This window comes from Crocuta crocuta, unplaced genomic scaffold (assembly GCF_008692635.1).
Source record: "Crocuta crocuta isolate KB4526 unplaced genomic scaffold, BGI_CrCroc_1.0 scaffold275, whole genome shotgun sequence".
In the NCBI taxonomy this organism is placed as follows: Eukaryota; Metazoa; Chordata; class Mammalia; order Carnivora; family Hyaenidae; genus Crocuta; species Crocuta crocuta.
This window is the reverse complement of record NW_027530497.1, coordinates 735,971-756,582: the sequence shown is the minus strand read 5'-3', so window position 1 is coordinate 756,582 and position 20,612 is coordinate 735,971. Positions and strand designations below refer to the sequence as shown.

General features: G+C 41.1%; 1 protein-coding gene across 2 annotated transcripts in view; it reads right to left on the bottom strand.

Moving 5' to 3' along the window:
* Positions 1-750: 750 nt before the first annotated feature.
* Positions 751-20,612, bottom strand: part of KDM3A (lysine demethylase 3A) — a 53,035-nt gene continuing 33,173 nt past the window's right edge. The window contains exons 13-26 of one of the 2 annotated variants that reach the window (XM_077766676.1): positions 18,841-18,993; positions 18,609-18,704; positions 18,091-18,218; positions 16,406-16,601; positions 14,251-14,423; positions 13,650-13,886; positions 11,852-12,023; positions 9,208-9,295; positions 8,356-8,486; positions 4,504-4,623; positions 4,285-4,424; positions 2,629-2,805; positions 2,411-2,545; positions 751-1,462 (exon numbers count right to left, since the gene is read on the bottom strand). In XM_077766676.1, coding sequence (XP_077622802.1) covers positions 1,382-1,462; positions 2,411-2,545; positions 2,629-2,805; positions 4,285-4,424; positions 4,504-4,623; positions 8,356-8,486; positions 9,208-9,295; positions 11,852-12,023; positions 13,650-13,886; positions 14,251-14,423; positions 16,406-16,601; positions 18,091-18,218; positions 18,609-18,704; positions 18,841-18,993 — 2,027 coding nt within the window. In that variant the 3' untranslated portion in view covers positions 751-1,381. The remainder of the gene's footprint in view (positions 1,463-2,410; positions 2,546-2,628; positions 2,806-4,284; positions 4,425-4,503; positions 4,624-8,355; positions 8,487-9,207; positions 9,296-11,851; positions 12,024-13,649; positions 13,887-14,250; positions 14,424-16,405; positions 16,602-18,090; positions 18,219-18,608; positions 18,705-18,840; positions 18,994-20,612) is intronic. The other variant, XM_077766677.1, reaches the window with a different exon arrangement.

The window sequence follows — 20,612 nt, the reverse complement described above, 5'->3', positions numbered from 1 at the left end:
TCTAATTTTAACCATCATGTCTCATTTCTATAAATTCTATTCAGCTTCTTTTCATAGTTGGTCATTTCTGGAATCTCATTCTTTCATCATATTCCGATACTCTCATTTCTTTTAATGTATTAAACAGTTCAGAATACTAGATCATTCCAGTCTGTAAACCTCTGCAGGTTTAATACGGCAATTTGAAAGTTCCTAATTGACTCTTGTTCATGGCAGCTGTTTTCATATTCGCTGTTACAATGTATTTGAGTATGAATAACAGTGGTTTGACTATTGGTGGGACTCCTCTGAGGCCTGGCTTGAAGAGAAGCCCAGGGAAATACAGAAAGGTGGCTTCCTGATGAATTCTCTTCCTTCAGAAAGGATTGTTCTAAGATCCTACTGTTCTAAAATTTCTAATTTTCTTTTCCTTTGTAAACTCTTATGAAAGACAAGACAAAATATTTCAATCTCTTTGAAATACCTTTTTAGAACCATTTAAACAGTCACTATTTGGTTTTTTGGTTAACTTCCAAATTTAGTTAATTGGTGATATTTCTTTGCAAAAGTGTGACAAGGCTTCCATTTGGCTAGGAAGAAATTTATTTCCATGTTAGCATTATAATAATAATCACTCACAAATCACTAAAGCATCTAATTTCTTTGCTTTTAAGAGGCATTCCTGGAGCAACCTCTTATACCTGAAACATTTGAGACATGTGTGTTGAATCTATAACCAGAGGATAAAAATGCCAATAAGTGGAGTCAAAATATTATATGAATACTTTAATGCAAAATGCTTAACACTTAAAATTAGCAAAGCTTCATTTAAATTAAAACTCCATTTAACTAAAAGATGGTTAAACCCAAGAATTGTACAGTAGTTGATTTCTGCTATATAATGCCAGTCCTAATGCAATACAGTAGGAACTGCATCGTTAGCCGTCATTTCCTCCATCGCTCATCTGAACCCTAAGGGGCAGGGGAGAGGATACTCAGACAGACACAAAACAAAATACAACCAAATAAACTGTGCAGTGATTCCTAATAGTTATAAATCCATTGACTAAGCTGTCCAACCAAACAGCTGGGAATAACTGCAGGTATTGTTCCAGAGCTGATAAGAGGTTTCGTTTTTACAGCATGGTAGAAGGTCTGCACTAGGTGAAAAGTCACAGTTTAAGGATGCATGTTCTGTAAATAGTTCCTACATATACACATTTAGTGTGTGTAAACACTAGAAATATACATTAGACAGGGTACCCTTACCAGTTGGGTACAGTTTAAAAAAGAGGATGAGGTAACATGAATCTCAAAGTCCACAGGAATCCTGCCTGAAGAATTTGAACAGCTGCCAGTAATTCACGTCCAATATACAGGGGTTAAGGCGGCTCCTGGACCCCTACGGTTTGCTGAAACTGGATTCGCTGGCTTTCAGCATAGCAACTGCATCTTTCACTGCATGGTAGATGACATTCTTCACCTAGAAGGACGGGAGAAAATATGGCCAGTTTACCAAGAAATCTAAAATCTGTCACTAAGAATTAACTTTTCCCCTACCAATTTTACTACCATTCTAAATTTTTAAAAAAATATTATTATTATTTTTTTTTTTTTTGAGTGGGAGAGAGAGAGAGCACGAGGGGAGAAGAGGGGCAGAGGAAGAGAATCTCAAGCAGGCTCCATGCTCAGCACAGAGGCTAACATGGGACTTGATCCCATGAACTGTAAGATCATGACCTGAGCAGAAATCAAGAGTTGGATGCTCAACTACCTGAGCCACCCAAGTGCCCCTCTCACCAAATTTAAAACTCAGTATTCAAAAATCAATACTTAAAAGGCCCCTAGGATCCTTTAGGCCAGTATTTCATAACCATTTTAAACCCATGCCTCCTTTTCCCCCTTCTGTAGGTTTTGATGCCATGTGGCACTGAGCCCGGTGAGTCCAAGGAGAGGCAAGTCCCAAGGTACAATTTTTCAAGACTTCTATGTTCCCCTAGTTTTCCAAACATAAAATATGTTATATAACTCACTACTTTTACTGAAAGCATCTTTGAGCCCATTCCCTTCTGATCCTCTTTGGATCCCAAAGATTCTGTTCTGCTCTCTTCAAGGATAACACCACCACAGCATTCAAAGTCTTTGTTCAAAACCAGTGTCTGGGCAGCTGAGCCAGGATCAGAAATCAGATCTATTCATTCCCAATACTAAAGCGTGGGGCACGGTACTTTACAATCCAAACAGCAGCAAACCAAGTGAGACTTCTACATTTGTTCCTCTTTGGCCGAAGTAGACAGTGGAACTAGACATAAGCCAGCTCATCAACTCATGTACCAAGTGTGATATGGCCAAGTTCAGAGACTCTTTATAAAGTCAATAATGGGTCATGAAGCCAGAGTCAGAGAACGCCAGGAATCAGTAATATTTTTACCTGTAATTTATCTTCATGATTAGTATGAGTCTGTGACAGATAACGGAATTCCTGAGTAAGCCAGAAACAGTGTTTAACATGCTCTGGAGAAACAAAATCTTCAGCCACTTTGATACAGCTATATAAGTTATGAACCTGGAAAACATAAGCTGCATCAGTAACGCATATGCAAAAATTCTTACTGTCAGGAAAATAAAGAATAAAGTAATGTTTCTTGCCTGATGTGGAGCTCCTGCTGGGATAAATACCACATCCCCAAGAAACTGTACAATAGCCCAGCCTTGAACTCCATACTCTTGATGAAGACGCTTTCTTAGTGATCGGTCTAAATACCAGCTCTGATCATGAATGGGATCATGATCTGCTGGGTTTTCTTGACCTTGTTCTTCTGATACCTAGAATACATTTGAAATATTATGAAACTGAGCAACATATTGAGGCCCAATGAAGACACTTCCCTCTGAATACTGTGGGCAGCCAACAGATGTCAGGCCTTCCTTAATAGATACCCTGTTGGCAGAAAGAGACAAGTAATACTCAAAGACATTAATTGAAAGAACCAAGAGAAAAACCGAAGGCAAATGTGGTTTTCCTTCTGTCATTTCCAATAATGTCTGACTGGCAGTCTGCATAAATTCAGAAATGCTATATTTGGACAATATTTTGGTCTAGACTTTTTTTTTTTTAACATTTATCTTTTGAGAGAGAGAGACAGAGTATGAGGAAAGTTGGGGCAAAGAAAGAGGAAGACACAGAATTTGAGGCAGGCTCTAGGGTCTGAGTTGTCAGCACAGAGCCCAATGCAGGGCTTGAACCTATGTACTGTGAGATCATGACCTAAGCTGAATTCAGTCGCTTAACTGAGCCACCAGGCACCCCTGGTCTAAAGTTTTGAACATAAATAGGCTCAAGTCCTTAGAAACAGACTTGCTTTTTACAGTTGTTAAAAATCTATACTCATTTAACAATCTATGTTACAGACAAGTCCCAAAGATAGTTGTAGATTAAATCTGTTTATTCTAGACAGAGTTATTTGACAGTCCAGACTCAGGGTGACACACTCAAAGGAACAATATGGTGACCAACAGGTTTTGGAAGAGTCCAATGATCCTAAGTTAGAAACAGCTTTGATTCAAACAATGATGGTTAAGGACCTGCTTGGTAGCAGGCAACAGGCTAGGGCTGTTCACCTTCATTCCTCATGAACAACTGAGGAGAATCAGCCACAGATACCTGGGCTGCAATCAGCAGCTTCATTGGCAACCAGGTTAAAAACTGAATGCATCCATCTTGCCTAGAACTTCCACACACAGCCCTTGCAGAACAAACCTTGCCTACTATGAGAAACTTGGAATCTTAAAAACCCCAGCATCCCTTTCCAATGACCCTTCACAAACTAATGGCCACAAGCAATGCCTGAGGCTTTCCTGACCCCCTACTAGTGAAGGCAGACAAAACCTACAGGGTCCTAAGTAACCCCCTCAGAGCAAAGTTAACAAGGGCTAAGGAATTATATATGAACTTCTGAAGCACAGTACTTAGATTTTCAAGGCAATAAAAACAAATTGATACTAACAGATATCAGAGGAACCTGAAGGTAGAATGCACAAAAATCTCCAAGTCCACTATAATGTAAAACACAGACAAAAGAAAAAAGGCACAGCCCCCTCCTCTCTTCAAACGTGTGAGCCTAATCACTTAGAAGTCTCTGTTCCTCAGCAACCAGCTTCAGCCCCGTCAATCTGACACACACAGGTCTAACTTTTGAGGTTGTGATTATTTCCTGATAACCAGCTAGTCTCAACATGTAGTAATTTATAATGTTGCTATTTTCCACGCCTCTCTCCTCACATGCCATAGGATAAAGAGCGCACCTTTTTAAGGAATTCTCGTATTTTCTCCGTGTCCTTTGCAGCATATATGTGCCAGAGGGCTCCTGGCTTCTCTTTTCCCTCGATAAATCGCTTTATTGTGAGTTCATCAGAATCTCCATCTTGGATGGTTTTAAGGACTTCTGGAGCAAGAGAAAGCAAAGATCAGACCACAGCCTCCAGCTCAGAGAGTAAGCCCCACTTCTATCCTCAGCATCCTACCTTCTTCTTGGTCACACTGTCCTTTGGGAATTCCCACATACACCATGACATTAGCTGCATCAGATACGTCTAAGTGAAGATTTGTTGTTCCATATTTCCTGTCTTCTGGAGTAATCAATCCTGCCAACAGAAAACACTTTAAATTTACTGAGATGTGAAGGCTGCCATTGTCTTTCCCACTCCCTGGGAGAAACTTTGTCACAGACCTTAAAAGCTGCCTCTCTAAATCATGTACAAGAGAGCAGTATTTAATATTAAATTATTCCTTTCAACTTTGAAAGAAAGCAATCTCATCAAATATTTAATCATTAAAAAAAAAAAAAGTCCTAACAGTAGAACTTCGGTTTCTGATGACAGGCAAAGTAGGTCCCTGACACACCCTTCTCTAAGAACTAAAACTCCTGGATGAAATTATTGGAAAAAAAAAATTCTTTTAATGAATCAGTGTGCTGGCAAGAAAAAAAGAAATAACCATAAGCCAAAAAAATCAGAAAACAAGACCATTAGTACAGTGGCTCCCCCAAAAGGCCATGTGCTTGAGCAGGTGAATCCAAGCTCTGGCTGTCACAGCCTCGAGCGCAGCGGGGTAAAACCTAAGACCGAGGGTTTGAACATGCAGGATGGAGAGTCTAACAGAAACCCCCCTCACATACACATAACGCTGGGACCTCAAACTGGTATATACTCAGAACGAAAGAAAACACTGCCTTGGTTCCTTCAGCTGTAAAAGCAAGCTGTAAAAACAAACAACAAAGCCCCAGAGAGGGTAGGGTTGAGCCACAGCACAAGCTCACAGTCTGAGATTTTAATTTCCTACCCCCAGGAGAAGATCTACTCTGCTCAGCAGTCACCCTGCAGCTCACCAAGCCCTGCAGTGACCTTGGACAGCCCACCCGGACAGGCAGACTCTGCTTCTTGAATGTGCAGTGAAGGGAAGCCTGGCTTGAACTGGGCAAGTGGAGGCCATTTGCTAACGTGCCAGCCCGTGAAACAGCCCTGTTTTGTTTGGAGGAGGCCAAGGACTTCCTTCTGATTTGTGAGAGCCCGGTTAGAGGAGCTGTTCTACACAGCAGGGGGTACCCCATAATGTCCACTGGGATTGTGGCCCTAGAGCCCTGTGCTCTCCTTTCTTTCCATTCAGCTGACCTATTAGCCCCAGAGTGGGGAGAGCATTAGGTATTAGGGCAAAAAGCAAAGGATGTGCTTTAGAAGCGATGTATCAAAGGAGATTTGCTTTAAAATGGTAAGGGAAAAATATAACAGAATGGAATAATGAAACACTCATGGTAAAAAACTGAAAGCTACTGTGACTGGGTGGTAAGTATATGGGAAGTCACTGTATTAGACTCTGAAGTTCTAGGTGCATTTGAGAAACTTTTCTGTAATAAAAAGTAAAATTAAAATTTAATAAGGAAAATCAATTCATGCAAGAAAAATAAATGAAATGGTTGTAATAAATGATAGCATGGATAAATATCCAAAAGTCTGATTCTATTTATATAAAACTCAAACACAGGTTAAATCTGAAAGAATATTCTGTGGGGAGATGGTCAGTGCCAAATAGAGGAAAAGAGCTGTGCCAAACGAGGAAGGAGGCAACGCCTATCCAGCCATCAGCCCCAGCGCCCATGCAAATGTGGCCACAGCGACTGCACGCTGGTAAAGCAGTCTCTAAACTGAGAGAGCCTGAACTCCAACAGACAAAAGATTATAAAAACATAAAGGTCCCAGGAAAAGGATTCCCAGAAAATAGAAAATCCTGAAACATACCACCACCATGGACTGTTATGAAAAGCACAGCAGCTGACAACAATCCGGGCCGCTGGTGACACAAGGGGGCTGGGGGCAGAGTAGAATGACTCTAGCCTGGAAATGGGAGACTCGATGTCCTAGTCTCAGACCTGAGAAGGTCACTGTTCCTGCTACTGACCTGAAGACCTGGCCCCCATCTGTAAAACTGCTGGTGCCACTGGAGCTGAAGAGATACTGTCTCTTTCTCCAAAGAGCCTTTCACTCTACAGAGGAGTCACAGCTCAATCACTTAACCTTTGAAAATGACTGCTTTTTAATTCTATGAAAGATACAAGGTATTTGAAAATGAACACATTTTCATTATTTTCAATCCCTCTCTGCTTACTCCAGATGGGAACAATTTTGTCACAGGTAAAGCTTTTAAAGAGTAACACTGCCATCTATCTACTAGTGTCCATGCTGCCAAGCCATTCAAATCAAGCAAATAATTTATTCTGAAAACTTCTCAGATAACCACTTCTAACCCATAAAGCTTGAGGATGTCTACAAAGCACGGATAATCACTACGCAACATTACACCACGTCCACCATTCACTTTGGTGGAAAAATATTTTCATTTACGCAAGTTCATTATAAACCCTCACTGTGAACAGAGTGTGCCCTGAGACCCCAACCAACTAGCTGCTTTGAAGGGCTTGCAAGAAGAAAAGTCAACTAGGGGACATGCAACAGCCCCCCAGCATATGTAGGGCTCTCTGAACTGAGACCTAGAAAGCAAAAGGAATAGGCCAGGGGACCACTGCCTGCTGCGTCCTCTCTCCCACAGGCCATTTCTCATGTTGTTGGGCATCTAGACCATGGGAGCTTCCCAACATAAACTTCCTTCTTGAAATGTTCCCTGACTCCAGTCCAGGTGGATCCCTGAGCTGATTCCACCCTAACAGAAGAACAGTGGGGCTGAGAACCAAGCCCCTGCTCTTCTCCTCCCCCAGTAGTCTCGGGATAACAGGGCAAAGGGGCCAAAGGACTGTCCTTTCTTCAGGAGGGTTGCTGCCCTCAGGCCTGAGAGACTGGAGTTGAGAGTAGTTATAGGAAGGAATAAAATCCAACAGGTAATTTCTAGAAGGACTAGAAAAATGGGGTCCAGATAGTATAAAAGACTAAAGCAAATTCAATAAATGATCCAAACAACTGAAACTTCATTTAACAATCAATTGGTAAATAATTCCTTCAAAAATGCCAACTATCATCGAGACCTAAATAAAGACCCAACATAAAACTAGTCAAGGTCACAATATTAAGGATAAAAGAGGACTCTGGTAACCGAGAAAATCAGTGTCTATTCTGTACAGTCCTCCTCATTGGATTGTTTACAGAGTCATGTCTAAACAATGAAAATCTAATTCAAAGGTGCTTTCAGGGGCGCCTTAGGGGCTTAGTTGCTTAAACGTCCAACTTCGCCTCAGGTCATGATCAAACGGTTCATGGGTTCAAGCCCCAAATCGGGCTCTGTGCTGACAGCTAGCTCAGAGCCTGGAGCCGGCTTCAGATTTGTGTCTCCCTCTCTCTCTGACCCTCCCCTGCTCACACTCTCTCTCTCTCTCTAAAATAAACATAAAAACAACAATAACAACAACAAAAACAAAGGGTGCTTCGAATACTAACTTAAGTAACAAACTACTACTCACCAGCATGGAATAATTACATTTAAGAGTAGCTGGTGTTAGAACAGCTGGAATGCTAGCAGACTGACTTTAAAATGAGTAACAGATTTAGATTAATTTGATGACATACTATAAAACCATTGAAAAATATCACACTAAAAACAAGCAACACAAAGATTTTAAGATATAATATTAAATGTAGAAAAGAGAAAAATTAAAAATTGCATATGTCCTACAACTGTAACTATGAAAAGGAAATACACAGATACATGGAAAGGAATGAAAGGAAATACACAAAAATGAAGCCAACTGCGATGTTGTTATGATTATGAATGTTTTCCATCTCTACCTACCCCAAAAGCAATTTTCTAAACAGAAATTCTAACTTAATTCTATTCCTATTATAAGGTTTTCAAGTTAGCCATTTCTTCCTTACCGTAAGCATTATACATCTTGGGACCGAGATCTGGCCTAACAAAGTAGTTTGGCAGTCTGGAGGCCAAGTTTAGTTTGCCATCTCTCCTTGTATACTCGGGCAGTGGAATGTTGGCCATCAGATCATCAAACCTAGGAGAAGAGAACCAAGCATTAACAAAATAAGCTTGCCTTTCTAATCCATCATTGTGTGACCTTGTTTTGTTCCTTCTTACCAAAAGAAACAAACAAAAATTTCTGTGCTCATAAAGATGGAGATAGCGTTCCTTAACATGTTTAAGACCCAACTTATTGTAGCTATGAACAAAGATGTCTTCTTTCTCTCCTACAGCACACATTTTTATCAAAATGATAACAACAACAATATTTCAGACAGATGATTTGAGCGATAATTTCCTGAGGATAAAAAGTGACACTCCAGGATGTATTATTAATTCTAAGTACTCTTAGCATTCAAAGTTCAAGCTCAAATCAGGAAAATGGATCTACCAATTTAGCAATCTTGCTGTCTAATAAAACGGTATCATTACATTGAACCCTGATGTGTCTGATCCCAGCACTGCCTCCAGCCTGGAGGCTACATACCCCAGCTGGCCTCTTTCTGGCAGAGCATGACAGTGGAAACTAGTGGACCTTTCATTAGTCAGCCAGATCTCAGAGTCAGTAACTTCTTCATCTCATTTAAAACACACATCTCCAAAGACTATAGTCAAGAAATACAATTATCAACACCAGTGGAACTATTCCGTATTTCATCTTTCCCTTCTAAAAACTGTGTTCTCACCACCTCAGAAAGAATTCATCCTACCTAAGTCAAGGACAGACTCATCCCTCACTCCACCAATAATCATACCTAGAAGGCATCATATCTCTAAAGTCTTCTCCTGGTGGCCAGTCCTTAAGTTTCAACACCATTGGTTCCTTTTCATTTTTCAAGCGGTCTGAAAAGTAACCAGAATTACTGAATTGTTACTATTTATAACTCAGAAATAGACCAAAATAAATGGCAAATTAGCATATTAGGTTTAACAACCCAATAAAATTTACCTCTGCAAAATCTTCATAACCCGGTATGTTTAGTACACAAATATTTTTCTTTAATATTCCCCTCCTGCCAATTGCAATAAAATTGCCTATTTTATTTCCATGGGACCAAGAAACCCATTCGTACCCAGAAGGTAGCATGGGAGTAGCAAAATAAAAATTACCAACTAAGCTTTTCTAGATGCTTATTAAATTGCTGCTCACTTAGAGATTTCAGCCATCCCCTTTTGCCCTTTACACATTGGTGATGTTTTCACAGCTCTCTGTCTCAGATCCAGTCTCTTCCTCCTATACAGTGTTCTGGAAGAAGTGAGCAGTTCTCCAACTAATGAACAGCAGGGCACTTTAACAACCAGATGCCACAGATGTTTAATAGACCAGGTTTTCTGAGACCACCATGAAATAAAAATGACTTATTTTGCTCAGACACTGAAACTACCTGATGTTCTGTCCAGAGATAACTAGGGCCAACAGCACACAGGGTTTAGTCAGAACTATTACCCATTGCAGGCAATGCCAAGGAACCAAGAACCAAGCTCTACAAGGAAAATAAGTGGATAATTACAATTAATAGCAATGACAACTATTGTATCATTTCTTGCTGTGTTCTAGTCTCTGCTAAATGTTTTAACCATTTAATCTTACACCTAAAGCCAACAACCCAGTGAGATTAGGCACTATTTAATACTCCCATTTTGGGATGAGGAAATTGGCAGGTATCCAAGGTCATGCAGCTACTAAGTGGCAGAACTAGAACTGGAACCCAGGTTTGACTTCAGACCCTGTACTCTTGAGGACTAACGTTTGTAATAAGTTTTGTAGTCAAGCAAGTACTGTCCCATAACCTAGCTTAATTAAGTGCACACTCCAGAAGTGTGAAAAACGCAGGGTACAGTGTATGTTCAGAATACCAGCAGTATGTCATTGTGGGTGGTATGCTGGGGGTGTGCGCAGTATAGAAGAGGCAAGCTATAGTTGACTCTTAGCTGTTTTCACCATCTGTCGGCATGAGCAAGTTTGAGACCCAGAAAACTTAAATTACCAAGCTCATATACACAAGTACATATCAAGAGTCAGGTTTTGAACTCAGGCCTAACTGGAAAGCCTCATAAGGTCTGCCTCAGCTGCACAGGGCCACCTTGCCAGTCCATTCTGGGACACCAGTATCTAGACAGGGAGACAGGGGGATAAAGGCACTGTCATTTCTAACTGCAGCCTAATCTGAGACAATGAAGGGTGATACTTGCTTCAGAACACCCTTCAAGACTGGCTGAGGTTTTGTTGAGTCTGCATTGTAGTTGACTCCTTTGCCTGCTCAGTCTTGCTTCCTCTTCCTTTATTTCGCAGATGTTGATCGCTAAGTAACCACCTTATGTCTGAAACTCCATCTTAGTACATACTTGTAGAAAACCCCATCATGCCTTGTATTAAATAGATACTGTTATAAATAAAGTATGAGCCATAATCTGTAAATATGGACAAAAGGGAATAAGGAAGCAGACTGAAAGATGAAAGTGTGTGTCTAAAAAAGCAAGGGTGATGAATGAGTGACCTTAAACTACTGGGAGTCTAAAGAATGAGCTGGCCGAACCCTCCAGCAGGGATGGAGGACTGGTGACAGGTGCCTGTGATGTGAATCCCCAGGGTCAAAGATGAACCTGATGCTCTTGGAACCAGTTCCTGACTGGCCAATACACAGAAAGGGCCACATCTTAGCACCAGACACACAGCCTTCTTACTGCCTCAATGCCCCCTAGCCCAGATGCAGTAGGCAGTGACCAGGACACCCGATGTTAAATGAATTCACGTTCCCTGGCATCTTCAGGTGCTATTTTTTCTTTTTTTTTTTTTAATGTTTTTTATTTATTTCTAGGAGAGAGAGAGAGACAGCGTGAGCCGGGGAGGGTCAGAGAGGGAGTCACAGACTGAAACAGGCTCCAGGCTCTGAGCTGGCAGTCAGCACAGAGCCCGACGCGGGGCTCGAACCCACGAACCGCGAGATCATGACCTAAGCGAAAGTCGGACGCTTAACCGACTAAGCCACCCAGGCGCCCCAGGTGTTATTTTCTTAATAATTAAAAATTTTAAAGTAAAAAGGATGTATAAAGGTGAAATACACATAAAACCACCAGCCTTGAGTCCCAAGCCCTGGCTTTGTGCTCCCCTCCCACTAGGCACAGGTGGAAGCACAGAATTTCTGTCACAGGACAGACATGGAGCCACCTTAAGTATAGATAATGAAAACCTCACCTCTTTAAGGAACTACAAAGTGAATGGGCATCAGGTAGAAAAAATAAACTTGGCAAAAAGAAAGGAGAGGAAGAGATAACACACTAATTTTAAACTGCAAGATCACGGACAATGCTGTTGTTGCCGCTGATGGGCTTCAGACTCCTGCTACTCCTGTGCCATCCTTTCACATTCTAATCCCGTAAAAGGTCTTTAATACATACTTGGAACATCTTCAAATCCATCCCAGAAGTCTCCTACTGTGGCTCCTGTGATGATTTCATTGGTCCTACAGTTAACTAGGTCTACTTCCTGATTCCCAAATTCTTTCCTGAAGGATTCAGGTTTCCAAAGTTCAGTGTTCAATTTATGATGCACTCCTGACACCATCACTGGCTAAAAGAAGAGAACAAAGACTTTAGCTTGAACTCCTCCAGCTCTGTCCCCAAACCAGTGGCAGCCCCTTTTCAAACAGCTGCTTGTTCATTTCTCTGGGGCTGGTCCTCAGTGTCAGATCCCAAAGCAGCAGGTTAGCGCCCTGAGCTCACACAGCACTTCTTGCCTTCACGCAGTCCTTGCTTGAACTGCATTAAGCTTCTACTAGCAAGGATCCATCTTCTGACTCAGATCCCATTACTCACAGAATATGCTTGCTGCCAGGCAGGAAAAGGCACCGGAAGTGGCCAAAATAAGCCAGAAATCCCAATTTTTATTTTTATTTTTTTTTTTAAGTTTATTTATTTTGAGAGAGAGAGAAAGTGCCAACGGGGGGAGAGGCAGAGAGAGGAGGACAGAATCCCAAACAGGCTCTGCACTGATAGTGCTGATGTGGGGCTTGAATTCATGAACTGTGGGATCACGGCCTAAGCCTGAGCCAAAGTCAAGAATCAGTTGCCTAACCAACTGAGCCACCCAGGCACCTCCAGGAATCCCGATCTTTATAGGATACAGTCTGACTAAAACACTGGTGAGTTCAAATTTTTTTATTTTTTAAAGTTTTTTAAATATTTGTTTATTTTTGAGAAAGAGAGACACAGAGTTTGAGTGGGGGAGGGTCAGAGAGAGAGGGAGACACAGAATCTGAAGCAGGCTCCAGGCTCTGAGCTGCCAGCACAGAGCCTGATGGGGAGCTCCAACCCACAAACTGTGAGATCATAACCTGAGCCAAAGTCGGCCGCCTAACCAACTGAGCCACCCAGGTGCCCCAAGTTCAATTTTTTAAAAAAAACATTATGTAATGTAAACAAAACACAGGTGGTGGATTGTATTCATCCTGTCATTATCACCATGAACAAATCTTATTAGTTAGTATACGGGGCTGAATTTTTAAAAATTCTTAAATTTTGGGGGGGGTTAAATACATACATAACTCGGCAATTCCCCAAGACTTGGCCTTGTCCAAGAACACAGTATTCCCTTAGTGAGGGCTCCATTTGGCCCAGAAGAGAAGCCAAAGATCAGGAATACAAAAACCGAAACAAGAAAGCGGAGGAGCAGGTCTGCAAGCCATGCATCTCCTAAACTAGCAACCAAAACCTAAGACTGAACAACACTGCCCTTTAAAAACAGGCTCCTGGAGACTACACACCAATTCCAAGGTGATACCATATGGCTCTGGGCCACCTAAAATTGCCTTCAGCACAAGGTTTCAACTCTGGGAAGAGGGACACGTGATTTGAGTCATATTTTGTCTAACCCCCTAAACCCCATCAGCCTCTCAATAATGCTCTCACTTCTGTTGAGGTTTATCACCCAAGAACCACTGAGCCCAGAAAGCACTCTTCAAAAACCCAATGATAAACTGGTTTGGAAGCAATGAAAACCTCATTGGCAGAGGGCTCAGGAATGTCTGCTGTAAACAATAAGACTCACAGCTACAGTGCCCTAACTAGATTCATCCTAAACAATCAAGTACAAAATAGTATATACCACTTACAACTGAGAGGTAGAGGGTGGAGGGCAGGGTTGTCAGAAGCCCAAAGGGGGTCTGAGCTGGGTTGGGGGAGCAGAGGCCCCTCTTACCTGCCCTTGTTTCCAGCACTCCCTAAACACATTCCAGTTGCTCTTGTTGTTGGGATCCTGGAGGCACAGCAAGCGATTATCACACAGCCAATAGTGAGGAGTGTCAAAGCCCAGAATGCTAGGCTTAATAGTCAGTCCTTGAGGCCTCTTAGATAAATCAGAGGAGGTCTTATTTTGCACCAAAGAAGCAAAGATGTCATCGAGGATTTTTGGTGTATTCTTGAGTCCATTTTCTGTCTGAATTTGAGAAAGAATGCAAGCCTTAAACAGGTCATTCCCTACCATCAAAACATCCATTCCTATAATGGTAGGATGGGTATTACGGATCCAGAGAAGATTCCATGTCAGGATCCTAAGACAAACAGGTAAATCCCCTCCCCTCACTTGAGATTACAACTCACAGGAAACTGGTATAGAAAAAAGGTTTAATAGGAGAAAGCGGCCCAGCCCAGCGCTACAAGCCTGTGAAGCATGCCTGCCAATGAAACCCGCACCCAAGAAGGAAAGCCCAGGATTCAAATCCTTCTTTCTACTTTCTCCTCCTGTTCTGACTGTATTCATCTTTGTAAGATGGAATGCAAACAACAAAACAAATGCATACCTTGCCAGTAGAGGAATTCAAGAGATTTCGGAGGAAACCAGAACTGTTGTTGCTTACAGGTGTTAAAATTGTGCTGTTAAAGGTGTGGAGGACTGTGCTGGATTTGCTCAAAGGGGGGAGGGGTGGAAGGCATTTGATTTCATTCTTTAGAATTGGCATCGTCGGCTGTTTTTCTGGAAACAAAACCACAAACACATAGGTAGAAAAGCATTCCAAAAGGCAAATCCCTTACTTGTCTTCTGTTAATAGAATTACTCTGGAACTTGGTTTTCATTTACTTTAGAACCAAAAAACTTAAGGGGATATATACTAATAAAATTACTGATTTAGACAAGGATTTCCAACTGGTATTAAAATAATAAATATCCAAATTCAAGGTGATACTATGTTAAAAAAAATTTTTTTTTTTTTTTGGGTATAGCTAACATATCAGGTTAGTTTCAGGTGTAGCTACCATTTGTCACCATACAACAGTATTACAGTATTACTGACTATATTCCCTATTGCTGTGCCTTTTATTCCTGTGACTTATTCATTCCATAAATGGAAGCCTGTATCTTCCACCCCCCTTAACCCATTTTGCCCACCCCCTCTCCCCTCTCACAATTATAGGTCTGATTCTACTTTTTGTTTATTCATTTGGTGTTTTTAGATTCCACGTGAGTGAGGGGTGCCTGGGTGACTCAGTCAGGTGAGCGTCTGACTTTGGCTCAGGTCATGATCTCATGGTTCATGGGTTAGAGCCCCATGTTGGGCTCTGTGCTGGCAGCTCAGAGCCTGCAGCCTGCTTTGGATTCTGTGTCTCCCTCTCTCTCTGTCCCTCCTCTGCTCGCACTCTCTCAAAAATAAATAAATGTAAAAAAAAAAAAATTAGGTTTCACATGAGTGAAATCATATGGTGCAAGTGATATTTTTTAAACTTCTATTTTTTGTATGTATGCTCCTGGTAAACAAAATACAACAGATTTATGTAACTTAATACTGTACTAGCAACCTTGATAGATATGTTTATTAAATATAGATATTTTCAGATTTTTCACATGTATAATCAGATTATCTAAAATGTTGACAGCTTTATCTTTTTCTGTTTGCCTTTGCAATAGCCAGGGCTTCTGGTACAATGTTAAACAAAATAGTAATGGCAAGGATCCCCTTATTCCTGAAAAGAGGCAAACTGTTCAAAAAAAAGCAATTAAAAAAAACCCCAATCATTATATTTGCTGTCAGTTTTATTTAGAAGCTCATTAGATTGAGGATATTCCCTTTTATTCCTAATTTAAAGTTTTTTTTTTTTAAATCATGAATAGCTACTGAATTTTAGTACTTTGTGTCTTGTCACATGACTTTTCTCCCACATTTTCAATGTTTAACTACAGGTGCATTTCTGAAGCCCTACTTGGTCACACTGCAGAATTCTTTATAGTGTCAAATTCTTTTTTTTTTTTTAATGTTTATTTTTACAAGAAAGAAATAGCAAGTGGAGGAGGGGCAGAGAGAGAGACAGAATCCCAAGCAGGCTCTGCACTGTGAGCACAGAGCCCGATGTGAGGGTTGAACCCACAAACCATGAGATCATAACCTGAGCTGAAATCAAGAGTTGGATGCTTAACCAACTGAGCCACCCAGGTGCCCCAGTGTTGAATTCTATTCACTGAAATTTTGTTTAGGATCTTTGCATGAAAGTAATTAACTTGCGATTTTTCTTTCTTATAACATAGCTAAAAAGCATAATCACCTAAACCTAACTCCAAAGCCTATGTTCTTTATACTGTCCTCATGCATCCTGAGACAAAGCACAGATGAGAAAAATAAAACTGAAGCCAGAACATTCCAATTAGACAAAATAGAAAAAATAAACAGGGTAAGGATAGAGAGATGGAAAATCACTTATTAACACAAACAAGTCTCAGCCCCTTCCTTTCTTGCCAAACACAATCTCACCCTAGAGTTCTACTGTCATCAAAAGTTCTTCCCTTTGGGGTTGCATTTTAAAAATATTTGCATTTGTACCAGGACTCAGGATAACTCCAGGGAACCAATACTGTCCATCACATACACTCCTAATTACTCTGTTCTTACAGTGGCCGAGGTTGCCAATCCCCCTGTGAATGGATTAAAGTCCTCAGGAACCCACAGGAAAGCAGGAAGCACTCACCCTTGTTTTCCTTGTTGACATTCCCGCTGGTCAGGTCTGCCAGCCAGTTTAAAGGAGATGTGCTGGCCGGACAGGCAGGCTTCATGCTGCTGGCTGGCTTGGAAGCAGCTTCCCCAGCCACAGGCACTGGCTCCAACACCAAGGCATTCTGCTGGAGCACAGCACCAAGAGTAGGTTTTTCTCCAGCAAAGGAAGTCTGTGTTGAGTTTAAAAGAGAATTTTCCACAAGCTGAAACAAGACATTTCCTTTTCCTTGCCTTTTTCCCTAACAGCTCACCAGTGAGAGAGAAATACCCTAAACAAAGCACATAATGGTCCTGGATATCACCACGCAGTAACTTTGCAGTAATAAAGCAGAACTATACAAGATAAAAGAGACTTTTTCTTATAGCTTCTAAATACCACTGGTAAAAACAAAAGACATGTTTCCCTTCCTACCACTTTATCACCCATCTCTTGCTCATACAAATCCTTATCATTCCCCCTACCATGCTGCTTTAAAATGACTAGTTTGTGTCTATCTCCCCTGTGAACTCATAGTATGCTGAACAGACACAGCCTGGTTGCTGAATGAACAAATGAAGGAAGGAAGGAAGGAAGGAAGGAAGGAAGGAAGGAAGGAAGGAAAGAAGCAGGGTAGGAAAGGTACAGCTGTGATTTCAGAAGGAAATGGGATGCAGAATAAAAAATTCTTTTTTGTTTTAGCATAGCACAGTAGGTTTTAAAATGTGACCAACAGCTCTTAAAAGAACTCAAACATTTAAAAAACTGGACAGAGCACACCACTTATTTTTCTGTGACTTAAAAACTTGACTCAGCTAATGAGTTTATACAAACATAAGAAGGAAAACAATCAATTCCTGCTGTGGTCCTGGTCTTTCTTTTACATGTGATGGATTTCTGTGAAACCCATTATCAGTATTATTGTTCCTCCATTACTGATGAGGAAATGGAAGCCCATGTAAATCAGTCCGCGTGAGCCAAAGTCATGTGACTAGAAAGTGGCAGAAAAAGATTTCAAATTCAATTCCAAGTCTAAGGAGCACAGCTCTTTTTGCTCTACTGCCTTTGACACCAAAGCTTTATGAAAATGTAAAAGAACTTCTGATTATCCAATCAATGTGAAGGAATGATAAACTGGGGTACAGGGGCAGAAGGGGGACAGAGCAGGGTGGATGTGATGGTGGGTATGAAAGGGATGCTACCAGGGGATACACATGAGCACCACAGAAATGTACAGTTTTTGACGTGAGAAATGATTATATAAAGGCTCATTTCAATATTATTTCCTTCAATTCCTCAAATATAGAGGTAAAATACATTCAGTAATTTTAAAAGATTGTAAAGAATATCTAACTAATCTTAACTCTATAAGGCACAAAATGTTTTTTATAAACCCACATAAAATTCGACAGCAACTCATTAAGCAGGCTACAAGAGATATACATTTTTGCTTTCTCAAGGAACAAAAATTAAAACCTACTAAGAGACTACAGATGAGGTATACAAAAATAATGTGGAAAGTGAGAATGAGTCTATGAAGTATCACATGAAACGTAGGAGCTGTTTCTTTCCACGGACCACTGTCCCCATGTTCCTTTCAGATACACTACAGACATCCTTGGGTTATTTGAAAAGAAAGACAACAATCTCAAGGTTGGTGAATCTAGCATTAACAGTAATACCTGTTTTATGTCTTCCTTTGAGGCTGGCTTTGAAAAAAGTTTGAATTGCCTGTTCGAACAGGGACAATTCGCTTTTATTCCCCATTTTGCTCTCACTGAATGAACAATGTCTCCAACATCATAGAGGGCTAAAAAAAAAGGGGGGGTGGGGGTGGGGGCAGAGACAAACATCTTAACAAGGGCATTAGGTACTTTCAACCTCAACATTACAAAGTAGAAACTGGTATTTCCAACAGGATTACTTTTTAGCAGCATGGTGCTTCTATTTCCTCCTTTTCATCCTAAGTATGCCTTCCCCCACAAAAGCATTTTTTTCCTTCCTTCTACAAAATGATTCACAAGACCTTACTTAATCAAAACGTTTTGGGGCATTACTTAACACATTTTTGGACAATTTATGGTACACACTAAAATAAGTTAGCAAGTTAATTAGCCTGCAGAAAGTAAAACCAAACCACCAGCCCCTATGAGCTAACCAGAACAAGGGGAAAAGAAAATCACTGCACCACATGCAATACCTTTTCCAGGAATAATCTGTGTAGGCATCAGGTTCTCTGGTTCATGTATCTGACTCTTCACACATCTCAGCCATGAGAAAGTCTTGTAGGCAGCACCTACAAAGAAATGATTTATAGTAATTGCTCCCCATGGACTCCAGCCCTAAATGTTTCAGAAACCCATCAACCACAAATCAATAAATGGCTTAATTTGTGTAAGGGGGGCCTGGAGGAAAATCAAGTCATTTCTAACCTTGTTGGCAATTCTTCCTCTTCATCCGGTAGCAATCCACACACACTCCAAACCCGCACCGAGGACACACCCAGTGCAGGTTGAAGATGGTGGTGTCACACACATCACACATTTCCCGAACACCTTTGACAGCTCGCTTCCAAGCAACCTGTCCTACAAAAATCAATAAATCACTTAGTCTTGGGGAGGAGAGTGCTTCTGAAGTAAAACACGAAAGGGGAGAGACTTGGTATCATTCCTCCCTCTTACTGGAGTTCCCATCAACTTTGTTTAGCCTTCAAAGATCATCTCAAACGCCACCCCCCCAAACTCTCCACCCTCCACCATGAAGCTCTCCTGGATTCCTTCAGCACTCCCATCAACTTGTATTTGTATTTCAGATTCAGGCTTCTTTACACTGTATGCAGTCAGGTGTAATGTTACCTCCTCTTAGGAGACTAAACTCTGTACAAGCAGAATCCCTGCCTGGACTGTGCTTTGTCACGAACCCACTCTGCATACCACTGGTATATAATAAGTAGTGCTAAGTGAAGCAGTGGAAAAAGCATCAGTAATTACACAAGCTGCAATTCAGACACAGGTATTACACAGCAGCGGTTCTTTCACCTTTTGTTTGCATCATGAGCCCCTTTCAGAATCTGAAGACGGCGTGCACAATGCTTTCTCCAAAGGAAAGAGGAATGACTCCGATCCGCCAACCCAACATAATTGTCAGGTTATTCACACAGGCCCTGAACCCATACATACAACCTAAGGAAAAGCCGCAGGCAGGTAGGGAACCTGGAGGGAGCAGCACATTAACTTAAAGGGGGCACAATAGTACACAGCTGGTTCCTTCACTGGCCAGAGTCAGAAACTTGACTTTTTTAGTGCCAGTAGGGATGCAGGTCCAGGACTGACTCACACTAATCAAATATCCAACAGGTTGAAGCATAATCCAAGATTCTACAAACCAGTATTTTCTGCTGCAGTGGCCAAGCCCTGATAACTGGCTGGGGCGGCCTGTATTACAGGACTGTGCAGGCCATTATACCCCTCGCCTAGTCTGGAAGAGTGCCAAATCAGGGATCAGAAAGCCTCAAGGAGTATGTGCAAGGAAGTACATTTTCCTGGATCGCAAAAAAGTCCAATGTCTGTTAATCAGAAAGCTCTTTTCTGTCTCTCTCTTCTGAACAAGACTGCATCAATACTGCAATGTTCCTGTTTTATGGAAAATACCTTTTTCCTAATCTAATCTGTGGTTTTTTCATTCTTTCTTGATGGACCAAAACATAAATGATCAACTTCAGCTTTTACCAAATTAATCCACCTGCTAAGTGAACTTCTGCCATTCATTATAATGTAACAGTTCCATGTACAATACACAGAGCCTTAGATGTTTTACAAATGAGGTTTTATGAATTTCACCTTGGTCATCTGGGTTAGACTGTTTTATTACAGAGTATTCTTACATTTCTTTGCTACCTATTTAATGATTATTTGTCATTGAAATAACAGGATAAATGTATAAAGGTTGAGACCTGCTTCCTAATCTCAGGATCAGAGGGTAGCCCTTTTAGGAACACCTTATGGTGCATTTGTCAGTTATCACTCACAGTGAGTTCCTCTCTCCAACTGACCAGCTTGTCACAGAGGAAACAGAGAGGAACAGGATGATCAAAAAGGCAAGGAGGAAAGGTTAATCATACTTAAATCTTCAAGGACCATCAATCTTCTTGAGCAGAGAAAAAACATCAGTTGTTTATAACAGTCCTGCTAATTTAGGAGTGAAG